This window comes from Blennius ocellaris (genome assembly GCF_963422515.1).
Source record: "Blennius ocellaris genome assembly, chromosome: 12".
Classification (NCBI taxonomy): Eukaryota; Metazoa; Chordata; class Actinopteri; order Blenniiformes; family Blenniidae; genus Blennius; species Blennius ocellaris.
Window position 1 is genome coordinate 9,637,214 of NC_137661.1, and position 26,996 is coordinate 9,664,209.

Here is a 26,996-nt window from a genome sequence, read left to right on the forward strand (position 1 = left end):
GTCTCATAGATTAAACCAGGTTATCATTTATCTTAGCAAAATGGTGAGTAGGTCTCCATGTGGACTCTCGTCAGAGAGAAGAAATAAATAGGGACTTTATTTGTTTATTATATGTTTTATTTATTATTATGAAATTGTGTTTTAGGGCCAGCCTCTGGTTAGGGCGACAATAATGGTTAGGTTAAGGGTTAGTCGTCATAGCAGAATTCAATATTTTTAAGTGTGCACGAAGTAAACAAAATCAACCGTTTTCCTCTTGAGGTATGCAAACACAACATGAATCATAGATATTTGTTGTTGTGAAGATATATATCTTATATCTTCATAAGATATGAAGATGGTTTGCTTTTTTTGGGTTGTTTTTTTTAAGGAAATCACATTACATAGATTTGTGAGCCAAAACTGAGATTATAACAAGGAATATCTCAATTCGGTTAATGATTATAGTTAGGCAGGAGTATTCATGAAGGTACAGTAAGTCTGCAGAACAGGAATAAAGAGCAAAGCAAAAAAAGACGATGAGAACGTGTGTTTGAGTTTTAATGTGACAAACCTGAGTTGAGGTCTCTTCCGGGGTTAAAAGCTCTGCTGTTGACTGTGGGGGAAAGTCTGTCGCAGCAGATGGTTTTGGATACATTTGTATTGAAGTTCCCATCAAACCTAAAAACACAGAAACAAGCGAGAATGAATCATTTATTCATTTACAAAAAGTACCAAACTCATTCGCTGTTGGAGAAGCACAGCTTTCTTTTGACTTACCACTAACAGATTTATGACTCCATCAATTTATTTCCTCAAAACAATAAAGTAAGGTTTGCACACGTCATGGATTATATGGCAACTATATATATATATGCATATATGCATATACATACAGCACAGTACATACAGTACATGCACAAATGCAGGCATGCACTCACAGAAAAGTAATGACATAACATGAAACATCTGGAAAAACTAATAGGCCCCGCTTGTTTCATTCAAGTAGAATTGTATTGCTAACTATCATCTGTTGCCCAGACCCCATATTAGGGCTGAAGTTATGGCTGGTGAATAATAGTTTCCATGGAAAACTGCTTGAATCCTGATATTCTCTCAGAAAAGCTCATCTCAGCTAAGCTCAAGTTCGCTAAAAACATAAGAAAATGGTCTCAAAGACCAGCCGCCTGCTCAACTTGATTCAAATCATCTGTCAAAGTGCCCCAACTTAGCTCATCTGTCTCTTATTTTGTTGACCAAAATTAAATCCTGACAACAGATACTGAAGATTTGCAGCAGAATCCCAGGGGGCCGTACTGCCTTGTCATAATACAGACTACTGGAAACTATGGGGAAGGTTTAAAAAAAAAAAAAAAAAGTTTGTTGATGCAGGCTCCTGTGTTTGTTCTGTGACACAAGTTGAAAGAAAAGACAGTAATGCTGGTGAGAATGAGAGGAAACATTAGGCTAGCACTTAAGTAGCATGTTTGCTAGAATAATAAAAAATGCGCTGGATTACTTGTACATTTTAATTGAGACATTTTTATTGAGATATTCCAATGACATTAAAGTAGGGATGCACTGACAACAATACAATAATGACAATACACACATTTATTTTTTTCCCCAAACATGTTATTTGAACATTAATCCTATATTGTGATGTACCGACGTTCAAAATTACTTCTTTTATGGCGCTGCCACATTTACTGTAAGAAAACAGTTCAATAAAACCTTTGTTATCTGTGCGTGTGCGTGTGTGTGTGTGTGTGTGTGTGTGTGTGTGTGTGTGTGTGTGTGTGTGTGTGTGTGTGTGTGTGTGTCCTTTAGCAGCAGTTGGGTTCGCTGCTCGCTTGACCACTGTGTGCGAGAGCGCGAGCGTGCCTATATGGAGCGGGTCTCTCAAGAAGCTGTACATAAAATTAACTGACAGATAAATACAACTGGTGTTCATCTCAGAAACGGAGTTCCCTGTCCTGCTTCCCAACGGCGAGGTAGAAGCTGGTCTCCCCTGCGTCTTCCGACCACGGTCTGGAGACCGGAGCAGGACGGGACTTTGTCATGAACCGAGAACTAACATTTAACAAAAGCGCTTTCAATAAAACGTTGTCAGAAAACTGCAGGGTTTCCTCTACATTAGTTTAGGAGTGGCCCTGGGAGGGGGTGGGGTTGGGGTAGGGGGTGCGCTCAGTGGAACAGACCAAACACAGGCAGTATTTTACCTGCTAAAGCCAGTTTAAGTGGCGGCAGCTCTGTTTCAGTTCACTGTTTTAGGCACCGAGCCTCCAACTTTCATTTGGATGGTCAGTTTTCCAAAGACGGCCGAAAGAATAGCGCACAGTGTGCTCCTCACTGCCCACCCACACCTCAGAGTGAAGTGCCGTAAACCGCGCACTGCTATAAAGTGACATCAGTGTCGTGGTATCAGTAGCAGTTTTATGAGTACGAGTACTCATGCCTGGTATCGGTACTATGAGATTCAGTTTATCTAAACCATTCATTTACAAGCGTTCAAAAACAATATTGAGTCAAACATCATTTTAGATCTCGTCAGCAGTATTTCATTTACCTGAATGGAGCAGCTGGCTGGAATCTATGAAGGTTTGTCTTTTCAAATACACTTAACCTCACAACTATTAAAGTTAATAGTATGGAATTAAAAAGATAACTATAAGTACTAGCCAATTTCTGAGAAAAAAGTATGTATTTGGACAACCTTGACCTTTGTGCTTAGTATATGCTTGCCCAACTTTTAGTTTTGAGCAGATTTGAAGTATGGGGATGAAAGGGACGGAAAAGAGAGCCACCACTACACTCTTTTGCACAATGACACAACAAAGCTTAGTTTTTACTGCAAACATGACATTTAAGGGAACACGAGAAATAAGAATCGGGTGACTTCAGTGAAACTGAAGATAATTGATTTATGCATTTAAATCAACTGAGCCATGCTCTAAACAAACGATATGGGTTGTAATACAAGTGTTTGCACTCAGACTCCACTGATGTTTTAATCCATTTTAACAAGTCTTTTAAGTCTTTCAAGTCTTACCCACATCAACAGAAATGCTTATGGGGGCCAGAGTATCTGCAGTACGTAGACAGTCTCATGTATATTTGTTTAAATCCTGAGTAGATGAGGACTTTAAGATGACTCAGTGAGAATAACAAGGTGAAATCAAGAAAAATGAAAGAAAGAAAAAAAAAGATGATCAAATATTTAAAAGAGACAGTGACGCTTCCCTTACTGACTTGTACAAGACAAGTCAAGACTTCATGTAAAGATACATTTCTAATTGGTTTGACACATTAAGGTCAGCTGAATGTGAGATACTTTATCACTGTGCATCACAAAAATATATTTCATATCAACCCTTATTTTTCTTTCATTTCATTATTATGGCAACTATTATCCATGTTATTTCGCTCGTTTCATCTGCAATCAGAATGAACTTTTATTTGAAAGGAGAAGTTAACATTAGAACTTCGTATATGTCAGAACTTGTAAAGGCCCAGTATTGTCGGAGTGCCCTCTGAGGCCAGTTCTTTATCCGATCACAAAAAGAAGCTGTGGTGTGATGAAAAACAAGAAGAAAAAAAAAGAAAAAGAAGAGTGGATCAGTATGTTTGTGTTGTCCTTGAGGATACACACTCGCAAAAGTGTGAAAGAGGTGACGAAAACGCGAGACACCCATTGTAATCAGCACATCTTCAACTTGTTGGCAATTGTTCTAACATCACACATCATTCCTCTGTCTTGTATTTTAGTGTTCGGCTGCAGCTGAACGCAGTGCTATTTTAAAATGTGCTACATGTGTGTGTGTGTGTGTGTCTTAATGGTAAAACCTGGTTTCCACAAGCCACAAAAGGCGGGATATGCACAGAGGCAAGCTGTTCTGCAGTGCACCAAGCCTGGCTGCTTTGATCCTTCCATCCCTCCAACGAGACCCCCGCCTCCCTTCCTCTGGCTCAGCAACATACAGACATACATGCGCACACAGGAATATGCACACATGCCGCACACTCGCTGGCTCGGTCCGCCTGCAGACCTGGAGCTGCTTGGGCTTGACTGACAGGTCCTGTGATGTGCGGGCCGCATTTGAACTACACTCATTTAGAGTCCCATCAGGCCACAGTCATTACTATTCTCCTTCAACCCACTCTGCATAGGAGGAGTGGCCAGAATGCTCAGCAAAATGTGTGCCAGATAAAAAAAAAAAAAAAAAAAAAAAAATACATTTGCACCCGCTTTGAATTTCACATCAAAGCACATATGAGAAAGAGAAGGACAAGGAGTGTGGTGAGGGGCGAGGGGGGGGGTTCCAATTCTGATGAGACATCTTAATATGGTCAGAATAATTGCTTTTAATACAACCCTGAACTCACCAGGTAAGCATATATAAATATATAAATGACAAGTAAATTGAATATGCATATAAATAATGAATTGAAAGAATGCCTTGCATTGTTATCATAACTCCCACAAGGAGGGTACTCTGCAGTGATTTCAACACACCAGTAGCCACAGAACACCATGCCCTCTTACATTCTGGAGGGAAACGAGACCTTGTCATTCATTTTAGTGTTGAAACCAGTTTAATTCAATTGTTAAGAATTTAAAAAAAGACAAAACTCCAGTCCCTAATGCATATTGTGAAAGTAGTAAGTGCCATTTTCGGGTGTTTTCACGGTTTCATAAAATCCATCACATTAAATTGCACCTTGCTGCAGAAGAACCATGTAAATTAAATTCACACATGAACCGTCCTACACGGTTATAATAAAAAAAAAAAAAGCCCATTGATAACAATTACCATGGACCAGCGTACTGTTGTCAGAGTCCTAACAGATTCCTAATGGTCCCCAAGAAACAACAAACATGATAGCTGGAGAAAGAGGTCTGCCAGAAGACGCCCTTTTATGTATCTGGCTGCGGATGATCTCCTTATTGTCTGTAATATCAATCAGAACAACATATTCCTGAGAACAGGAAAATACTCGTTTCTGAGGGGAGAGTGTTGAAAAGGTTCAACTGGATTTAAATCTGGTGTGTTTGTATTTTATTGACCACATGACACTCAAGAGTGGCTCTATTTATGTTATGAAATGTTATTTATGTTATGTGGATGAAACTGGTAACTCTTCTGTCTTGGGCTTTCTGCAGCATAGCTGGCCTGACGGATTAACTGCTGGTTGGTGAGAAGCTCCTCTGTATCACAATCATTGTGTGCAAACAGTTGGCTTAAGAAGTTAAGGCGTAATGTGAAATAAACGAGGGATGGTGTTCAAGTTTCTGGACACGGCATGCTCTTGAGAATTGGCTCCTATTGTTGCACCAACTTCTCAATATCACACAGGCCGCCACACAGCCAGCAGTGGGTTTGAACTTTGTGTTGCTAGTAGCAACCACTACAGAGAGAGCCAGTTTCTGACACTGGGGCAGAAAATAGTAAATCATATATGGTGTAACATTTTTGCTCTCCATTTCATTCACCTCAACTAATTCTAAGCACAAAACGGATCTTCTTCCATTGATTGTACAATTCAACTTTAACAGGAGCTCAGCATTTACACCTGCTATGGTCACTTCCACAAACATGTCTGGTGTTTTTCCATCCCCTACTTCAATGTGCATGCAGAGATTTTGTCATCTTGCTCGGTGAACATTCAGAAGACCAGAAGATCAGATTGATCTGAAGTCTGAGTAGCTTCTCATCAATGCAATGCATACTCTTGAACTACACTGTAAATCTGCCAGGAGCTGAGATAGTGTGAATTCCTCTTGGGAAACAGGAGCTCGGCAATACCACGACGTTACCTTTAATCTTTATATGTAATTTATGAGCGACATATTCCAAATTATGTGACAGCAGCTCTAATGACATTCATGCATTTTCTGCATCAAGGGTTTGTCATATGAGGTATTTGTTGGGCAAGGCATAAATGATACACATAAATCTTGTCATATTACATTTGAAGATAGTGTATTCATTCCCAAAACATTATATAATCTCAATAGTAATATCTGCATTGATCTAAATCCATGCAGATGATGGAAGTTGTATGTTTTCGGCTCTAGATACTCGTTAACCAGATGTAGTCATTCTGGCGAATCAGCTTGGCTTGACATCAAATCCTACTTGCGTACATTTTCTCTGGGGAAGAAAAGGCTGAGGAATGATCACAACACTACCACCTAGAGGCCAACAAGAGAAACTCCTCGATTTCCTTACGGTTGATTAAAGGCATCTAATTTTCTGTACCTGGGCTACACATAACTACTGGTATAAGAATTTGTTATAGATGCTTGGCAAGACTGAAATAAAAAGATATTACGGTTTCAACATAATTTAAAAATGCAATATGATGTAATGCCTTCAATATTACCAAATATCATGAGGTGTCAAACCCTGAACTGCTATATGCATCTTAAGAAGGAGTACAGACTCTGTTGATCTCATTCTATATAAAAATGAACTGGATTAAATGATATTCTGAACCTTAAATCACAACAGCTGCCAATCTTTAATGGTTTGCCATGCAATTTGGTACAAGCATGTGAAGTTCCTGTCACCACTTCTGAAACTGTGTTTTTCCAGTGGATGGGGTGATGACCAAACTCTAAGCCCAATCATGTTTAAATCCAGGTAAGGTTTGGGTAAACTGAAGCACAGAGGTTTAGCGCTATGCTGTGTAATGGGCATGTCTGGAGGCAGCAGCAGTCTTCAGCAAAACCTTGTCGTGTTAAGACTTCTTCTTTTCCCAATTAGAACTATCTTTTTTTAATATGATATGAACAGCTTTAGGGGCTTTTTCTTCCCCACAGCCCATTTACAGCTTGTCTCTTTTCGAACCACAGTGAAATGAGACAATGGAGTGGAGTGCCACCTCAGTTGTTCCAGAGCACACTTCTCACTTTCACAAATGAACTGTTGAAATAAGCACCTGGACATCTTGTGTTAAAAATACAAACATAAAGGCTCAAAGGCGCTGAGAGCAATCCTATGGCGCATACATTTGCTATTTTCAGGTCCAGGCGGCCATTGAGACTGAGCAGTGATTAAAGCATACCACTGACTGCTAAGCACTGCCCTCGGTGGCCTTCCTGCGAAACGTTAGCCTGCCAGCCTGACGGCAAACAGACATGGACACCCTGTGAACCACCTGATCCTCCACTAAACTGGCTGACCTGACTGAGACCCCAAAAAGCAGCTGATGCCCGAGACAAGTGAAGGACACTGAGGCGGAGAGCACGGGGCTGACGTCCTGTCTCGACACAGGGCCACCTTGTGAACAGCTTGCATGCACCGAGATAGAGGACAGTGTGAATTTCTTTTACAACCCACACAGGTCAGATAACAGATGGACAGTTGACACTTTGATAACTTCATTTTCCTTTCATGACATTAGAAAGAATCCATTCAGCCCCATAAATTTCTATGGTTTCTGCTTTAATTGGGAAGTAATTAACATTCAATACAAGCTGAACTGTGATTTCTCAGAGGGACTGTAGACTTTAGAGTTTTATCTTTTATCTGTGAAAGATTCGAGTGCAATATCTAAAGGTTAATTGACCTCCTCTATTCTGAACTGTACCGAGAGGAATTCTTCCCATCATTGCAGGAGATTTAGCTGTATTCCAATCAAAAGCACCTGGAACATTAATTTCAAGTTGCTTTTCTTCAAAGAAAATGTCCCTGTGTATATCGTGGTCTGCTTTTCCACCACAGTCTGAAGTTCAAGGAGCATGTCCACATGCTGATGATGCAGAGAAAAACAATGACTGTAAATGCACTAGTCTTCTAATCCAGGGATTTAGCTTTGGTGAGAAGAAGAGGAAAGTTTTACAACAATGAAACTCTCCACAATTGATGGTGAGCTCAGCTTCTTCATTTGACAGGCTGTAAACATGGAGGAAGTTCAATTTGTACTATTTATGATTATGCTTGTATTGTAAACAGGTTAATTAACATCAAAATTGTAGTATCAGTGCAGATCCAACATTTGAGTGCCTCAAATGACAGTCAGCACCCAACTGAAGCACGTTTTACTCATCCTCCAAGTCTCAAATTTAAAAGAACCACTCAGACCATAGACTTTTAAAGAAAATAGAATATAAACTAAATGCAATTGTTGAGGGTACATGAAGAAAGGTAAAGGAGCTACAACTTATCTTTTATTTTTCATGTTGTTGCATGATATTAGACCCTTGGTTGTCTGGTAGTGAGAGGCGTCAACCACTCGCTTAGCAAGAAAAGTGAAAACAACAGAAACAACTGTAGAGGGTCTTTCTAAAGGTTAGCTCAACCACGGACATGCTTTATTAAAGTTAAGTGTTTTAATACCCCCCAAGATGTTTCATAAATTAAACCATATATTAATTTATTGTGTGTGTAAGTAGAAAACAGAAGGCCCTCAATCATTCCACAATCAACATATCTATTAAAATTAATTGTCTGGGGTGATATTTGGATAACTGATCAGGCAAAGTGATGAAAAAGGGAGATTATAATTAAGTATTTCATGATTATGTATAAACGTCAGATAATGAACACACAAACACCTCTTTTTCTTTGACTGAGGATCTCGACTCCACTTTGATTTGGTATTTTCAACATCTTACTCAACTACTGTCTTCCCTTTTTTCAATTGTGTTATAAAAAATTTTATTTTAACTTTAATGTCATTCAAAAACTATGAATCTGTAGTATAAACCAGGCAGAAAATTGAATATATTGAGACATACATATAACATATTTGCCTGTGAAGAAGTGTTGCACGTGTGCACATTATGCTATGGCTGTGATTCGGCTACAGGTGGCCAGTGGCCCTGAGCCAGACAGCCTATCTCTCCTTTGCACGGCAGGGGGAAAGACAGGTGACCTTGCAGCCTGTGAAGTCTGCAGTGCAAAAACTTCAGAGAGCAGTAACTAGTTACATCGGCTGATAAAGGGGAGGGAGATAGACAGAAGTGGAGAGAGAGCAGATGAAGGGTAGAGACAGCTGCTGCTCTGTAGATTAGAACTGAAAGCAGCCCTCTCTCGCTTTTTTTTTCTGAGCTCAGCTTTGAACTGTGTTGTTGCCTGATGGAGTTGGTGGCTGGCTGAAAAGCCCGGTCTACTCCGCAGACTGGGCCAATTTTAAAATCTCTTAGCAAAAGACTCCTCCCAATCGGACGTATTCAATCTCACACACACAATTGCTCCATGGCTTTATGCTATATTCATAATACCAAAAAAGTGAATCAAGCAACAGAAAGATGTATAATTTTAAAGATTTGACTAAATCAAATTTCTACTGAAGTTGCGAAGATGCCAACACAGCCATCATATCTTTGGTTTTACAATAAAGCATATTAACTGTGAAAGCCCAGCATCTCTGAATCCTTCTGGGTTCCAAGTCTAATAAAAGTTATTATTCTTGAGATGCCATGCTGTGAAGCACCAACTATAGTTTTAATGGCTTCTGAAATGAGGGTAGAGTTTAAAACGCTGCCAAGTATGAGAGCACGCCAGAACTGCCCAGGGCTGTAAAAGATGCGATTTATAGACAACTATAACTAATCCAAGAATGATCAAAACATGTTTAAACAAGGCAGAAATGAGGATTTGTCTCTTCAGCTGAATCATAAGTAAATGTATGTAGAGTCGAGTGCAGGTGCTAACAGTGGGAGGTGGATTTATAGATGGAGAATGAATGAACCTCCTGCAGAGGCTTTGGTACCACGAGTGTGCGTGCATGAGCGAGTGCGTGCAAAACGGTTACTCACTCCATCATGGATGTTGGTATAGAGCAGCAGTCCTGTATTGCGGTGAGCGGAGAAGTGAGGTGGGCCGTGTACGAGGCCTCCACAACCTGTTTGTTCCTGTTCACCACGTCCAGATATCTGTTAAATTTCTCCCGAATCTTTTTGGCCAGCTGCACAAAGGAAAACAAGACACATCTTAGTATGAAAACAACAACATTTTAATTAAAACTCTCAGTATCAGTCTTTCACAGCTTGGAAGAAAGCAAGGATAGACACGTGTTGCACAGCACTGTAACTTCAGAAATGACTCCCATACAAATTTGTCACACTGTACTTCATAATGCCGGCGGTGACGTTTATACCATTGACCGCTCTTGTTTTGCACTTTGTTCTGACCATATCAGGCCAAACTGTGCTCTATTTTTATTGACATTTTTAGCAAATACACGACAGTTTCTTAAATAAAAGCGTATATTTCAGTAAATAATTTTCTTTTTTTACAGGTTCCAGCATATCAAGTTTTCGTTCCTACATTTCCTCTATCCCTTGTTATTTAAATGCATGTAAAGGCACCCAAATCATCAAAACAACCTCAAATGTGATTAGTCTACAAAACAAAAGCTTTTTTGTTTTGAAATGGCTTTTCCCCTCTCAGATTGGTTTATTTCCAGAGCAACATATTTGGATTTGAAAGATAAATATACAGTATAACTTCTACATTTAGTACCATGTCATCATAACGTGTTTTATATGGAAAAACAACACTGGGCAAACTCAGGTTGACCCTTCCTCCAAACCACTCCAAAATACTTGGGAGGTGCGGCTGTGTGGGTTTAAATAAACGTGTCCATGTAAACAGAGTTTGACGGATCAAGGCAAACTGTTACACGTTAACTCTTGCCTTTTATGAGATTCATGGAAGGCCTGAAATACGCCGCCACGCGATCTAAATGTAACCATACTCGAGATGCAGATACTTCAAGCTGCAATAAACATGAAAAGCATCTCTGTTAAATCTGACCAGCTGGTGGATGCTTGACGTCCAGGAGACAATCTGCCAAAATCTTTACATTTGTCATTATTTGATAAGGATGTCACAAAATGAAGTGATATAATATTGTTTATAGCCACTAAGATGTAGTATATATTTGTCAATACTCAACTGGATCACAGACGTTTTACAGTATATAAAACTACTGCAGTCTCCAATGAATGTGAAGTTTCTTTAATTAAATGTGTATTCTGGTTTTTGCTTGAGAGCCATTTGTTCATTGTTACTTTTGTTTCAAATCAAGACAGAAAACATCAGTAAGTCCTCCAACAAGTCAGGCATTGTGTTTTAGGGTCTAATTTACCTTTGAAAAACACACACAAAAAAAAAGCTGGAACAAATTTAGGAACAGCAGTTAATTCAGTTGTATTTATCGGAGCCCCTCCTGCTGCCTCCTGTCCGAACAAGCATACATTATACTTTGTCTTTTTCTCTCTGTAGGCCGAGGTTCTGGTTGAGCACACGTATCACAGCACTCTTTTAAAACAAGGGATCCAGCTCTTTTAAGAAAACTAATAACCAGCTCTGTGGCCGTCTCCTGGGGGACATTAATAACCAGCGCACCAGTAGCCTTTCACAACAGAGATGTGAACTCAGTGTTGTTTGCCAAACTGCCTTGAAAAGATCTGTGTGGCATTCATAACCAATGTATCCTGAGACCTAAAAAAAAAAAAATCTGACAACTGCAATATTATTCACTAAGCTCCTTAAGTATGAAATACTTATGGAGTGCATGAATATGAGAAAGTACCTCGTCATCCCCTGTGACTTTCAATTTCCTTTCTTTTCTTAAACCATTCTAAACCCATCAAATTCATCATTATCAATATTATAATTTATCTCCACTGCATATATAATGATTTACAATGTTTTTTTGTTTTTTTTTTAATTAACACCTGACCACAGGAATGATCAAAAAGTCAAACATATGTTTGGTTATATACACGATGTTTAAGAGAGTAATTAACTGTGACTGTTCCGTAAATATTTAAGAAAAAAAACAACAGATTACTCATTTTTTAACTCCGTTATGGGAGGTCCTCATAAAGAAACTAAATATATTTGAATAATCAAAACAAAGCTACAAAGCCATCACTATTATTGATTCATAAACATTGTGATAATTTGAATCACATTGAACTCAGTTTAGCAAAACTCAGCCATATTTACATATTTTCTTCTCTCCCCTTTCAAGTTTTAGTCATTGGATGAAGGGCACGGTGTACCCTGAACCTCCAGTTCATTGCGGGGCCAACACACAGGGACAGATGATCGTCCACACACTCATCTACAGTCAATTCAAACTTGTCACTTAACCTCGCATGTTATCAGACTCAGATAATTTGTGCATGCACAGAGACAACATGCAAATGCTACTTAAGAGGGCTTTAACCAAAATAAAATGCTTGTATTCCCGCTGTGGGTGCTCATCACTCCCCCTACCTGCTGACCTCAAATGAAGATCCAAAATACTTGAAAAGAGTTGAATTAATTACAGATAATTACATCAAGTTGTTACAATAAACATAAGCAAGATTCCCCTCGCCATTTTTTTGCAATGCTTTTAATGTCATTTAAAAATATATAAATGTACTGAATCCTGTGCAAAGACGATAAGACTGAATACCTTTCATTTTGTTGCACACAGAAAAGGGCTTATTTTCACAGTAACTGTACCCCCTTTGTTCACAGCCTGTGATTTCAACTGCCTACAAAAAGGGTGTGATAGAAGCCAGGAACAGGAAAATGTACGGCGACCCACTGACCACTTGCACACCTAATCAGCCGGCTGCTGTTCTTATTAAGGTTTTAACAGGGGCTCAAGGCACAGCCCCAAATTACTGCTACTCCACCACAAGGAACACACACACACACACACACACTCACACACACACACGCACACTAAAGACACAAATACATCCACGCTCACAAAGGGACAGAGTTAAACCCACTAACGTTGGACCTCTTCACACAAAGCACTGCCCACAAATGGCAATTAGCTGCAGCAAACTTTGTATTAAATCGAGGTGAAATGGGCCAGTGTTCAACTGAGCCGTGTTTCCACAACTGGGGGAGGGCGAGGAGAGGAAGAGAGAAACTGCTGCTCCACTTTTAAATGAGTGACTTTTGAGAAACCAGAAACTTCTGGCTGTGCAAGTTAAAGCTTCAGTTACAGTCTGCCACAATGAGGCCAAAACCAACCTGCGCTCTGCAGATTAACCACACTCTCCAAAATACTGGGCCGCTCTATCCGTGCTTTGACCCAGCGTAAGCAGCTGGCAGAGTTTGCAGCACCCAGTGGGCCGGTTCGGCTGCGGAGGGAAAGGACTTGGTGCTCACTGGAGACTTGTGTTGTGGGGTTATACGATGTGCCTGCCAGTGCTGAACCACAGTCAGTGGCAGTGGTGTTTATGGTGAGACCAACAGGGAGGATGTTGATCCAAGAATGGGCAAACTTCAGCTCTCGTGTGGAAACGTGAGCATGCGTATCTTTTACTCTGCTTGAATGACCTTATAATGTTGGAGCTAAAGCTGTGCATTTCCATGAGTCCAGAATATTACCAGTTGCCAGAGAAACGTAGGAATATCTCCCACTAGTACAAGGCCATTCAAATGATTTAACAAAAATCACCAGTCGTCATAATTGGGACATTATTTCAGCACACTACATTGTTGTTGTTTATGCATGCCAGTCCATTTTTTTATTAATAAAACAAATTTTTCAGATTTTATTCTGTAAAAAACAGAATATGGTAACATAATGTTATTGACTCTTCAAGCTGCTAACTATATAATTAATTATCTGGTATATTTTAAAAGGCGGTATAACTAAGGTTTAACCATAGAGAATACTTTGACATTCACAGTGTTCAAACTTGTTTGCAACCGAGGTGTGTATAGAGCTTTGAATTGCACGGTAAAGTTCGTGATGCCGTCCCGCTCCCCCTGTGCGTTGGCCCTGAGATGGCCTGTCAGCATCTCTGATGTGTTAAGATGTTTTGTGGTGGTGTAGCTGAGGTAGGCGAACTTAGATCAAGTGGTTTTAGGAAACTAATCCGAGAATACATGGAGTTCTCCGTGTACAAAGGAGCAGAACAAATCACTCCTAAAACCATAACTAGAAAGGGAGTATCTTATCTGTGCAGCATTAAAAGCGTCGGGAGCTTTAATTAATAATAGGCACTCTGACAGCTTATGTCACCGAGAGTGAAACAATAGTCACGACAAACGCAGGCAGACACAGAATGGAGGCTCCGTTACTTGGGAGAAACAGATGCCCGAGTGTCTGAATAATTAATTAATAATAATAATTTTTACAGGAGAAATTTGTCAAAAAAGCTTTTGGCTCCCCTATCCTCTCCACTACTTTCAGTCTTTTTTTCTGCACATATCCTCCTAATTGAATTGGCTTAGGGACACAGCCCCATTTCCCATAGAGGACAGAGACGACAGCAATGCCAAAGCTGTCAATCAGTTGAGTTGAAGCATGCCTCGGGAGGTTCATGGTTACAATCTATGCTTCAAAGATAATGATGCAAGATTTGCAGCTTAAAACTGAATTTAAGTGACTGAAGACCCTGAAATCCTTCAAGTATTGTCAGTAAAATTACTGTAATTGTGAATCTGTTTATAAAAAAAAATAATGTACTCCGCTGTAAGAGGCACTCGAAGCTGAGTGAAAACTATTTGAGTTAGGTATATTTAAGACGATAACAACACGTTCAGGCCAATTTTGGCTGTCTCTGGAATAGTGAGTACCTGCAAGGTGAGAGAGGCTATTTATTTTTCACACACATCCAGTCACTGACACAGATGGATACACCAGTGCACACACACACACACACACAAAAACATGGTCACAGGAGAAATGCAAACAAACATCAACCTGTCTGTTCTTGCTCGTGGCTGTTTACCAGTCTGGTGTTTACTGTCACTCTACCAAGATCTCTGGCACAGGACTGCAAATAAACACGCAAAACACACACGCATGCACGCCCCATACACTGTCGTGTTTAACTTGACACAGGATGCCACAGATTCCGTGCATGGTTTTTCAATATGGGAGCAAAATGGCACACATAAACCCTGACTTGTGGATGGAAGGGGGTCATTTGAAGCAAATGTTGTGGCTGAGCTCTGTTCATCTCCCCTTCGAGCCTCCTTATTCTGCCTGTCTGCACTCATATTGTTAGCAGAGAGAGCGAGAGAGAGAAAGAGATGGAGCACAGACAAATGTGAAAACAGACAGAGAACTTCAAAGCCAATGAGACAGCAGCCATAGAATTTTAATAAACCCCCTTTTTCCTCTGATGGCTGGCGCATGTGCGCGCACGCGCGCGCGCACGCGCGCGCGCACGCGCGCGCGCACGCGCGCACGCACGCACACGCACACACACACACACACACACACACACACACACACACACACACACACACACACACACACACACACACACACACACACACACACACACACACACACACACACACACACACACACACACACACACACACACACACACACACACACACACACACACACACACACGACAGGAGAAGCCTTTGTTACTCACCTGCTGCACTTCTGTCTCCCCGTTTGATGTCTTCTCGGTGTACACAAACGAGTTGAAAATCCTCTGCAGAGAGAGGGAACCAAGCAAAGCAGAGAAAGCCAGGTTAGATCAGGATGAATGCTGAGGAGTTGAATCCCAATAACTCAAACCATCACACAAGATTTAGCTTCAGGGGCCTAATGTGATTAACAAGTTGGATTCGTTATATCTTCACAAACTCGTACACAAATGTTACAAGCTGGTTACAAAAGGTCATTTTCCCCCAACACAGTTTAGCAAGCAAACTACAACTTCATCAACATATGGCTAATAAATTGTTTGATCATTTGCAGCCTTTTATGCACGAGTCATTTTTATTAGATTCCTCAGATTTGCACCTGTTTGTCATCAATGACATTAAGCCTGCCATCACTAATGGGAGTACAAGCAAGATGGACAAAGTATCTTAATGCAAGTCACAGATGAATCCCGCATTGAAATGTACACATGTGGACCCTCATAATAGCAGATATTTTTATTTGCCAAGTGCAGTGGACAGTCATAAATTCATCAATTGCTACAGTCTATGCAGGGTCAGTGACCAGGTCCTGGAACAGTGTTGTACATTTTGACTGATGTAAGTGTGTAGCCAGCCAAGCTATCATAAATGTGACTTGTTATTGTTGTACGATCCAGTTTACATAAACATCCTATCCTACATAACACATTGGACTGAACTTAATGGCTAATGGAAAGCTGTGCTTCGTGATTATTAACAAGGGCTTAAATATAATGTCACCAAATTTTGGAGGGCAACTGGAACAATGCACAATGTTAAATTTTAATCCATGCTGAAACATTTAATAGTTCTTGATTTATATTGTTAAATGAATATGAAGTGCTGTGGTGCATTGAGGCTTTGAGAAAAGAAGTTCTGGTATGAAAAGGGCTCCACAAAAATATCTTTAAGAGCTGCATGAACTTGAACCTGCATTAACATGCAAGCATTCACAAACACATATAACTCTGAATAGCATCACTGAGACATACTTACTCTCTTATTAACACTGTTATTTTAAAGGAGAGCAGCAGTATTACAGTGTGCGGTGGCGACAAACATTGTAAAGCTAATGTTTGTGCTGAAGCAGCAGGTAGGCAGGTGTTTTGACAGTAAGCTGTGCCACAGCAGGCAAAGCCTTAAATTGCCTGGTTTCTATAAAGTTGCTATTTCTAGCAGCCTGTCCACACACGTTGTTATCTACTTACCAGAGGTACTATCCACAATGCAGCATACTTACTACTAATCCAAATATAACTCACTGTAGATCAATTGCTCTCTTTTTTGCTATACCCCTTTCAGAGCTCGTCAAGTTTGTCAATTTTACATCATAACAGGGAAACACACTGCAAATCACTATACCTTTCTTATCATGAGTAGAACCTGAGTTTAGTTGTTAAGGCTTGATTGCTGTAACCAACGTCACAGTGACCGCGAAATACAGCGGACAGTTGGCCATTACCGATAAAAATGCCCTTGGTCCAGTTAACATCCTCATAAAACTGGTCTCATCTTCGAATTTCTGCTACTCTGCAAAATGTGGAATGGATTTCCTGAACGGAGGCGGAGTAATGAGTCAGGAAATCCATTCCACAGTTTGCAGCCAGCGAGGAGGCTACGGAAGTAGCATTGCGGCTATCCAACTTTTCATGACAACATGTCCGCTGTTAAGACGTATTTTATGCTCAAAGTACCGCAAAGCACCGACGTGGATGTTTGCAAAGCCGTTGTACAGTGAGGCGGCGCTCTGTCGCCAGACGTCACCGTTATAAAACGCCAGCTCTCTGAGGAGAACAGCGCTGACATCAAAACAATGAAGAGTAGCTTCATTTTGAGAGAATACATGCCTACATTCGTACATTTCATTACAGCCTCATATTAAAAAACAACAACACGATTTTCATCAAACTTTAATTCGGTCCAGTAAAATTGCATGATTACTGGACCAGTGTCCGGTAAAAAATGTAGGCATTTCGGGATCCCTGCATCACCGATTATTCAGAAGTGACTCAGTTGGTAGAGTGGTTGACTCTCAATCGGAAGGTGTGTTTCCACATCTCCCCGTGTCAACTTACTGAAGTGTCCCACAGCAAAACACTGAATCCCAATTTGCTCCCAGATGCTGCTCTGACCACCGAGCTGGCAGCTGCCACCATTGGTTTCAAGAATTTCCCTCTGGTATTAAGAAAGTATTTCTATTGTATTGTATTCCATTCCTATATTGAATTATAAAGAAACACACACAAGTGACACACAGCTGCATATTTCACTGAAAAGTTATTTGCAAAGTGTAAAACCATGCCCAGACAGTCTAGTGTTCCACGCCCTTCTCAGAGGAAAAAAAGCAAACACGAAGCATGAACAAGCACACATCAGCAGGGCTGCCACTACTTTGCAAGAATCATGTGCTTGTAAACCTTCAAGCGGCACCAATAAGTGGGGGCGGGGAGGTGCACTGCAAAGAAATATCACATCTTTCTGTCGAGCTGCCAATTGTAGAAAAAAACGGAAAGAAATCCTGAGGAGAGATAAAGGTCCTCTTGTTGATAAGCAACAGGTTAGTCGTCGTTCCCCCAGTGCCTTAAGTGTTTGTTGTTGGAGCTGCTTTGTGGTTTTCACAGCTATGGAGCGGCAGGAGAGGAATGCTCAGCTCTGAAACCTGAGAGGCCCGGGCCACCATGGGCCCGTGGCCTCCCATGACCCATAATCAAACACTGACACATAGGCAGACACACAAGCACCTTGCAACAGTCTCTTAGCAAACCGTCTGTATTTTGCTGTATTTATTCTGGGTGAGTCTTGACATAATGAAAATAAAGTTGAGAAGTCCCATCGATTTACAGCAGATTAAACTTGAACAAGAACTCATCATATAAATAAAGTGATAGAATTAACCTTTGATGATGTAAGTTATTGCACATTTCTGTTTGTATATTTTTTAAAGGAAATCATGCAAGACAACCTATTTGAATAGAACACATAAAAAAATGACAATATACTAGTGGCAATATTTAATAAGATTACCATAGAAACATGCAATACATTGTTAACAAGTGTTTGCATGATCTCCATTTAAAACCAGGTTCAACCTAGAAATGATTATCCTTATACAAACATTTAACACAAATACCACAGCAAAAATAACATTTACTGACATGCAATATACATTTAACATATTGTTAAAGATAACATGTTGAACATAAAATTAAAACATGGTGTATATTTTCATTTAACCAGTGTATGAAACCCTCTGTTTCTGCCTGTGCTACTATGTTGTACATTTTATAAAATTTTTGTATACATATACAAACTGGCGTATTCATTCAGCTCTGTAATTGAGCCAACACTTACCATATTGTGAATGGTTAGTGTTGAATGCTTATTTGGTTTTTGGGTTGAAACTTAATTTCTTGGTCATATTTCATAGTTTTCTTTGTCATTTACCAAAAGTATCTGTTGTTAAAAACCTCCTTTTATGGTTAATAAAGTAATTGATAACAAAACTTCAGTAACGTGTACTCAAGGAAGTCAAGGAGTGGTTCTCCCCAACAGAAAATCATGAGTTTGCTTGGGATCTGCAAGGATTAAGCTATTTTTTAAGAACATTGCAACAAAATTTGAGACTGCAACAGAATGCCCATATTTCTAAACAAATGGAATAAAACCAGGCTGTAGCAGTATCAATGCCTGAAAAGTGAAGGACACACACTTACAAACACACAAGTTAGCTCTTTAAAGACCTTTAAAATGTAGTTTTGTCTGCACAGATTGAAAAGGATCACAGTAAAATGCACACCTTAAAAGGGCAATGGATCTAAAAAGCCAGCTTTCTAAAAACTAAGCTCTGGAGAAATGCATTCAAACTGCTGTCCATTGATCACAGAGCTCCAGCCTTTGTCTCATTAGGCCAGTTTTTAAATCCATCCACCTCCGGGCTAATCCTGACAACAGTCGAGTGGTTTGCAGGAATGACTGAAGCTCATTCAAAGCTCAAACTGTGAGTTACAAAGTTAAGTGGCATTAATTTTATGTCCCTGTGGTATATTTGATGTTAAGGGACACAATTGGTTGAGGACGTGCAAAACATGTGACTGCAGCCTCCTTAACAAATAAGCGTTGCAGTTCCGAGGACAGGTGGAGTTAGTCCATCGCAGACTTACACAAAAGTGGACAAATGATATTCGTCTGTTTTGTTCATCTTTTTTTCCTCGTGGCTCGTCCCTCGTCTTCAGTCCTGTTACAGCCATTTGTGTCAACTGTTAGGATATGGGGAAACATCCATGTATACAGCATCTATTTAATTGGGCCTGCCACTTCAGCTCTTCCGTCAGGCTCTCTTTGGGAGGCCATAAAATCTCCTAAGAGGCTCTTCTCCTTAAAAGTGAGTCTTTTGTTCTCGGTGGAGCAGTGAATAAAATCCTGACAGATGACTGAGGACACCAGCCACAGGACAGAGACGGCGACAGCCATTCCAGTAAAGTTTTGTTTAAAGGGAAACAAACAGAAAGAACAGGCATTAACATGCAGGGCAACAATAGAAGGGCAAATAGGAAGCAGGTGATAGGAGGGAGAGGAAGAAAGAAAGGAGGAAGGTGGGGAGTGAGAGCAGAGGAAGTGGAGGTCGTCCTGAATTGGGAATACGCTGATTAGCAATTCACCAAACTTCAAAGGCAGGAGCAGAGCTGTAAGCTACGCTAATTTGATGTTGGGCTGGAGAGCCTGCGCGCGCGCACACACACACACACACACACACACACACACACACACACACACACACACACACACACACACACACACACACACACACACACACACACACACACACACACACACACACACACACACACACACACACACACACACACACACACACACACACACACACACACTTTCTTCAATAGTCCTGGGTTCATCTGTGAACATACCGGAGGGTAAAACTGTGAACTCCCCTTGGGTGAGGCGCCCCAGTGTCTCTGTGCCAGCTGTGAATCGACGAAATGCGCGTGCTCCGGGTAAAAACAACATTTGCATGTGTGGCTCGTGCACCGTTTAAATCATTGTCAGAAATGTCTATGGATGTTGTGGACGTGGTCTCACACAGACACACTCGAAGCTGTTGCTGCACTGAAGCTGTAGGGAGTCAGAGATTGGTTTCCACACAACTGACAGATAAAAGCCAAAAGCCCAAGGGACAGAAACTGCTGCTTCCTCCATGTTTCTGGTATACAGCTCAAGCTCCCTCCTTCCATCAGTACTTTATACCCCCATAGTTTTTCTTCTCTCCCTCCCTGCCCCCAGTCAACTCTGTGCTCATTGCACTACAAAGGGGCTGGAAGCCAAGGATGCAGCATTAGAGCTCCATCTCTGATGTGCATGTGTGTGTGTTGCTTCTTTTTTTTTCTCCCCTAGACCCTTGCCATGTCTTCATTCCCAACCTCGCCCACCATCTCAATTTTTTCCCTCTCACTGCCACAAAGCAGAGTCGGGGAACAGGCACTGGGGAGAGGAAAAGAAAAGAGGGAGAATGGGAGCACAGTTTGTTTATTTTTTGCAATACACTCGAAACAAGAGCTGAAATAATTACACCTGCAGTTTATGGCTCCATACCACACATACAGGAACAACAGAGGAAGAAGTGAAGTTCTTTTCATTTATTCTTTTTCTGTAAGAATATGCCTGTTGCAATAACAAGGCCTGTTTACAGAATATATTTGATGTTTTTCATGGTCAATTATAACAAACAAAACTACACCTCAGTTAAAGGAAAAAAAGCTAATTAAATTCTGTACATGGACTTATGATACGATTTATGCTTATAGACTTATGCACAAAATAAGAATGAAAACCAAATACCGTGACTGTCTTTGAATTAATTACACAATTTCTCTGCATGCAAATATACAATTTTTCAAAAGAAAAAGGCAATGACCATACCATTTATGTGTGTCTATTGAGCACCACTGAAAACATATAAGAAAGCTTCTGACCAGCAGCAATCAATACTTCTCTATGAATAATACATCAAAAACAGAGTCTACCAGTGCAAAAAAAGTCACAGAATAAAAAAAAAAAGGGGGGGGTGAAGGAACTCTTTGTTTTAACATTTTCAACATTGTCTTGCTTTTCTGTATTTTGGGGTTTTGATTCCATGTCCAGCTGACCCAAGAGAATGAGCACCCAGGTGGGGAACAACACACAGCACAAAACCGTCAGAGAACCAAAAAACTAGAGCAACCAAACCAAATTTAAAACCAAAGTGAATATTGAACTAAGTAGCATCTGCCTTTAAAAACAAACTGAGATGTTCATAAACAAACAAAAAAAAAAAAAAAAGGCCAAAGAGAAACTGAACCCTTGCTGATTGAGTGCGTCTCTATTTCAACTGAGTGAACCATGTAGGCTAATTAAATGAGTGGTTGTCAGTGTATGCCAGCTGCTCACTCCTGCATTTATAGGGTGCTGGGGGTCAATTTAATTTGCTTTAATCTAAGTAACAAACTAATCGAGACAAAGCTGAAGCCCACACAGTGTTGGTGGAGCATTTCTGTATCTACACGTGTGTGTGTGTGTGTGTGGCTTCACTACAGTGATTCAGAATGACTTTACACCATTTTTAATCTTGCAGAGGTATAAGTATTAAGTGTATTTGTGGTGGTTGTGGCCAGATAGGAAAGTCAAAAAGGACAGGAAAAGCTGCCATGTGCAAAAATGAATTCCAGCCTTTATACCTTCATAAAAGCCTGATTTGGTTGCAATAGTATAACCCTGATGGATAAAACAGGTTTTTGTTTTTTTAGGCAAAGTTCAACACTGTGTGTTGGTATCATCACACTTTAAAGCTTGAAGCTTTTTTTAATATATATTTTCCACTGTCCACTGCTAAAATTCAATTGGACAAATTGCCCCTTAGTGGACCCCGAGCAGTAAGGGTGTGGTGGTGGTTTCGCTTCACTGACAGAGAATCCAGCCTTGGCGACGCAAAGTGAAAACTGGGAACCTGTTCAACATACGCCATCCAGTCTGACGCCACATATAATGGTTTTTCATTATGGAACAACTTGGGGAGAAAAGGGAGAAAAGAGTATCACAACAATGGTTTTCAATTATTTTCTACCCAAGACGCTGAATTCAGTCTTCATAGTTGATGACATTTAAAATTTTTTATCGTAAAGCACCAGTGTTGTATTCATTTATTTACTTACATTTTATTCTTCATTGCTTAAAAGTAAAAATGACAACTTTTGCTCTTAGTTTGTATACAACTTTGATATCATGCATGTTTTTTCTCCCCAATGAGAAGTAAACAAGTAAATTCTTGCATTTTTATTCTGTATTTTGTCCTGAACTTAGTCATTGTATTTCAGTTTTCTCTGAGATTTATGAGGGTGAAATTCAATGATTTGTAAATGCTTTTAAGATGAGCTCAGCTGAACAAATCCTGCAAACCACGAAAGAAAAGAAAAAAAAGTCCATATACAAGTACATCTTTAAATGACAGAAATGAGTCTACCACGCAACTCCAAGTGACAGTTTAATGCACACAAAAATATGACCGGCGTGCAACGAGACCAGTATGTGCACTACAACAAACTGTAACTGGACTTTTACCTCCACCTCCTTCAGCCAGGGTGTTCACCCGCCGAGTGTGGTGGGAGAGTGGCGCTTTTCAGCTACCAAGTGCTGCGGTTGTGGAATAACGGCACACTCTTTTGTCCAAACAGCAAAGCAGGGGGGGGGGGGGGGGGGGGGGGGGGGGGGGGGGGGGGGGGGGGGAGAGAGAGAGAGAGAGAGAAAGAGACTCAGCACCATGTAGATCCTGAACAGCATTCCCACCGCCCCCTACTACTTCCCAAGAGGCTCTCAGCCTCAGCCTGGGATGTTTGCTCTCCGTCTCCACCAGACAGGATATAATGCTTTCCACATGTGAGGAGAAAAAAAAAAAGAGAGAGAGAGGGAATGGAGGGTGGAGTAGAGAAGAAGGGAGTAAAGGGGGTGTTGAGAGAAGTGTGGCAAAGTGGGGCGGGGTCTAATGAAAGCAGAAAACAGAAAAGCAGGACGCCAGAACTTCAATTTGAGAGAATTACGTCCGCGCTGAAGCCAGGCTTAAGAACCATAAAACTCTGACCATGAATAAAAAGGTCAAACCTGAAAAATTAAAAGTATTTTCTCTTTATTACTGAGGAATCAGTAAATAAAAGCAAGTGTGTCTTTTATACTGCAACCTTTGTTCACTATTTAGGCGTCGTCAACCAAAAAGGTTTGATATTAGCTGTATTTTCATGCATCTCAGTTGCACACGTCTCATCCCAGTGCAGGTTAAAGATGCATGCATTTCTTATTCAACAAACTAAACCTGTGGAAAACAGTCAGCATGAGTACCGGAGACATATTGTCCTCTGTGTCCACACAAGATGGCACCTACTTGTTGTGTATTTAATAGAGTACCCTTCATTTGCAGGACAAAGTATGGTAATGAACCATCTGAACTGTAGATTGGCGACAAAAAATGAGCACTTTGACTCCTTGAAACACAAAATCTGGCATCTGAGTCGATGCAAATGAGGATTTTTTCCCCCTCCTTTTGTCTATCACTGTGTGCTCAGAAACAATGAAATGAGGGCTATGGGTACTCGGCTTCACATAATGTAAACTGTGGGTGGAAAAGTAAGTGAAGACGGCAGGCGCAAAATAGAGAGGCACTCATTCCAAAAATGCCTTGTGTACAAACAGTGCTCAAGAGTTTGAATGATGTTCTAACAGACATTATTCACGTTCCTCCTCTTTGAACTAACTATCGGGTGTGTCTGTGAAAGCTGATGTCAAATACACATGTCAAAAAGAACTGGGCACATGTCTTTCACACAGACTTTTATGTCTCAGGAACTGATCCATTAAAATCTCCTGGGGACATAGTCATAGCACAGGTTATTCATGTTTGACTAATTGGACATATAACTTTATGACCTAATTCCTACTGGGAACATCTCTTTTTTTTGTGTGTCATGTTTCAATAAAAGTTACATAAAGGTTTAAGTCTGACTCAAATTCCACAATCTTAGGGACAAGAAATGGATATTCTGACTTACTTCTTCTAGATTTCGACCTGAAAGCTGCAATACAAGCCGTCGATATTTGCAGAAGTGCATTGTGAGAGTAACAACTTGCTGCTAAAGTGAAACCAATGTGAAAATGTTCCAAAGACTGATCAAAGCTGCATACCTGAGCACCTCCATTAGGGTGATAAAATCTGGGAGCAATAGAGAATGAGAAAAAAAAAAAAAAAAAACCTCACCACACACTGCGGTCAAATTAGTTCAACAAAGGAATGCACCATAATGAGAAAATTCTGTGTATTTATAGGGGCTCTGAATGCTTCTCCATATCAAAAGGCCCATAAATGATGGTGTTTGTGTTCACATAACATAGCCGAGGCTGAAACCCACAGCAGGGTAACAGCTGAAAAGATGAACAACTGTGCAGTTGTACATTCAAATTCATCAATGTTTAAATGAACGGGGATTGAGTGAATTAGTTAAGAACTAAAGTAAGTTGTGTGCTGCTCTTATGTGACCAAAAGGTTTACGAGAACAAAACCAACTTGCTGCTACAGGGTGCCCAGTGTGGATTTACCCGCTGAAACTCGGGTCCATTCAAACTCTTAAGAATGAACACTGATACTGACAATATTGTTTTTTTTTTAAGAGAACACATTTTGTTTGCTGCTTTATTGCGGGGACTGATGTTGAGAAATTATTATGGCGGGAAAAAAAATGTTTTTTTCTTCACAATACATGAAAGTGCAGCGAAAACGAGGCAGATTCATGCTTGAACACAAGCTGGGTAAACATACTCGATGCTTTAAGTAATTTATTTCACTAGATTACTCCACCAGGTCCCACACGGGCACTACAGGGAGCCTGAATACCTGCATTCTGGATGGTGCTGCCACATGTTTTTCTTTCTATCCACGACTTACGACAGCAGCATTTTATGAATGAAATAGTTGAAACTACACTCTCCCACAGATAAACAGTTTCTAATACTTTTTCTGAGGTTATGGGCATTTGTCCTGTGCACATGCATTACTCAAATCCTCCCAAACAATGAATGTGGTTTCCTGGAGTAAATTCATCCAATGAACTGCACTGCTGGTCTTATTTATTTTAGATATATCTGTTTTTGTTTTTCTAAATGGACTCTGCTGGACTTTAATAAATTGATTATTTAGTTAGGGTTTTCCTATCTGTCAAAAACAAAACAATTCCAAAAGAAAAGAAAAAATACACTATATACTTAATCGCATTAGTGTTATGTTCCACTTTTGTAGTTGAAATTCCTCCCAGAACAAAAGAAAACGAACAAATTCCTCTTTCTGAAAAAGCTCAGTGAAATCAGCTCATGTCAGCCGAGCGAAATGTGCAGGACATCGAAGCCACTGGACTGGAGTTTTAGCCGCCTTCAGTCTGAAGCCGGGGGGGCCTGTAGCCTCTGGCACCACAAGTCTCAGTCACACCCTGGTGGTACAACTCGACAGGGTCAGATTTCTCGTCACGGCTCTAGAAGATGGACTTGGTGATATGAGAGCAAAGACAAAAGGTATGTAGCTGGTATGTGCTGTGACTGACAAGCTGCGGGGAAAAATAACACCTCATCAAACTGCATTAATAAAATTCAAAACTTTAATATATGCTTCCTGCCAAAACAGCCGAGGGATGCTCAGATGTGGCGTCCGCACCGTCTGCACAAACGATCCTGGATTATCTTCACATTCCTGCACAGTGGACGCAGCTCTGGGGACCTTCTCTATGCAACCTCTAGGCATACTTGAGATTGTGCCAGTCACTGTGTGGAGAAATCTCTCGCATTGTCGCTATCAGATGGGGAAGTATATATATATAATTTTTTATTTCATTTGCCCCAACATAAACTCAACTACTCCTCAGTCAAATTGAATAAAGATGAATGGATTCTTAAGAATAAATAAACTGATAATACATGTGCCAGAGATAAGTGAATATGAGGGAGTAGCTGTGGAAATAAAAGCAGACAGACAGTGGAAGAGGAGGGAGAGATGGTAAAGAGATAAAGAATAAAGGACATGGAGGGAAAAAATGTTCCTGGGGTGGTCGACTTCTCGGGTTTCTGAGCACGATGTGAGCTCATGTCTGGCCACTGTTAGAACGTCCCTCTATAGACGGGGAGCTTTGTTCAAGTTCATGTACTCTTAGGGCAGTTACATGCACTGATTAATAGAGGGGGGGGTCTCTTTGCAGAAAGGATTAAGACACATATGATACTGGTTGTGCCCTTGCCAAGCCAAACTAGTACATCCCAGCCCTGCTGACCCTTGTTGGAATGATCAACGCAAAGTTACCAAAAATTTATTCATATATTTGTAAGTTACTATTTCTAAAAAAGAAAAAGAAAAACAGTACAATAATTCACTAATAGCCGAACAGCAAGCCAGCATACTCATTCTCCCTCTCAGTCAGTCCCTCAACAAACACAGAATGATCCTTCTTAGCCTAAATAGGTCCAATCAGGACAGACAAAGCTGCACCAAAACGCAAAGGGTTGTCCAACTCAACCTTCACACAGCATTAAGTA

At 40.5% G+C, this 26,996-nt stretch overlaps 1 protein-coding gene across 1 annotated transcript in view; it reads right to left on the reverse strand.

The window, feature by feature from the left end:
- The window catches only part of cachd1 (cache domain containing 1), an 83,225-nt gene that overhangs the window by 38,361 nt on the left and 17,868 nt on the right, over positions 1–26,996 (reverse strand). The window contains exons 2-4 of the mRNA XM_080506563.1: positions 15,353–15,415; positions 9,749–9,897; positions 554–660 (exon numbers count right to left, since the gene is read on the reverse strand). Of these exons, the coding sequence (XP_080362689.1) occupies positions 554–660; positions 9,749–9,897; positions 15,353–15,415 (319 nt within the window). The remainder of the gene's footprint in view (positions 1–553; positions 661–9,748; positions 9,898–15,352; positions 15,416–26,996) is intronic.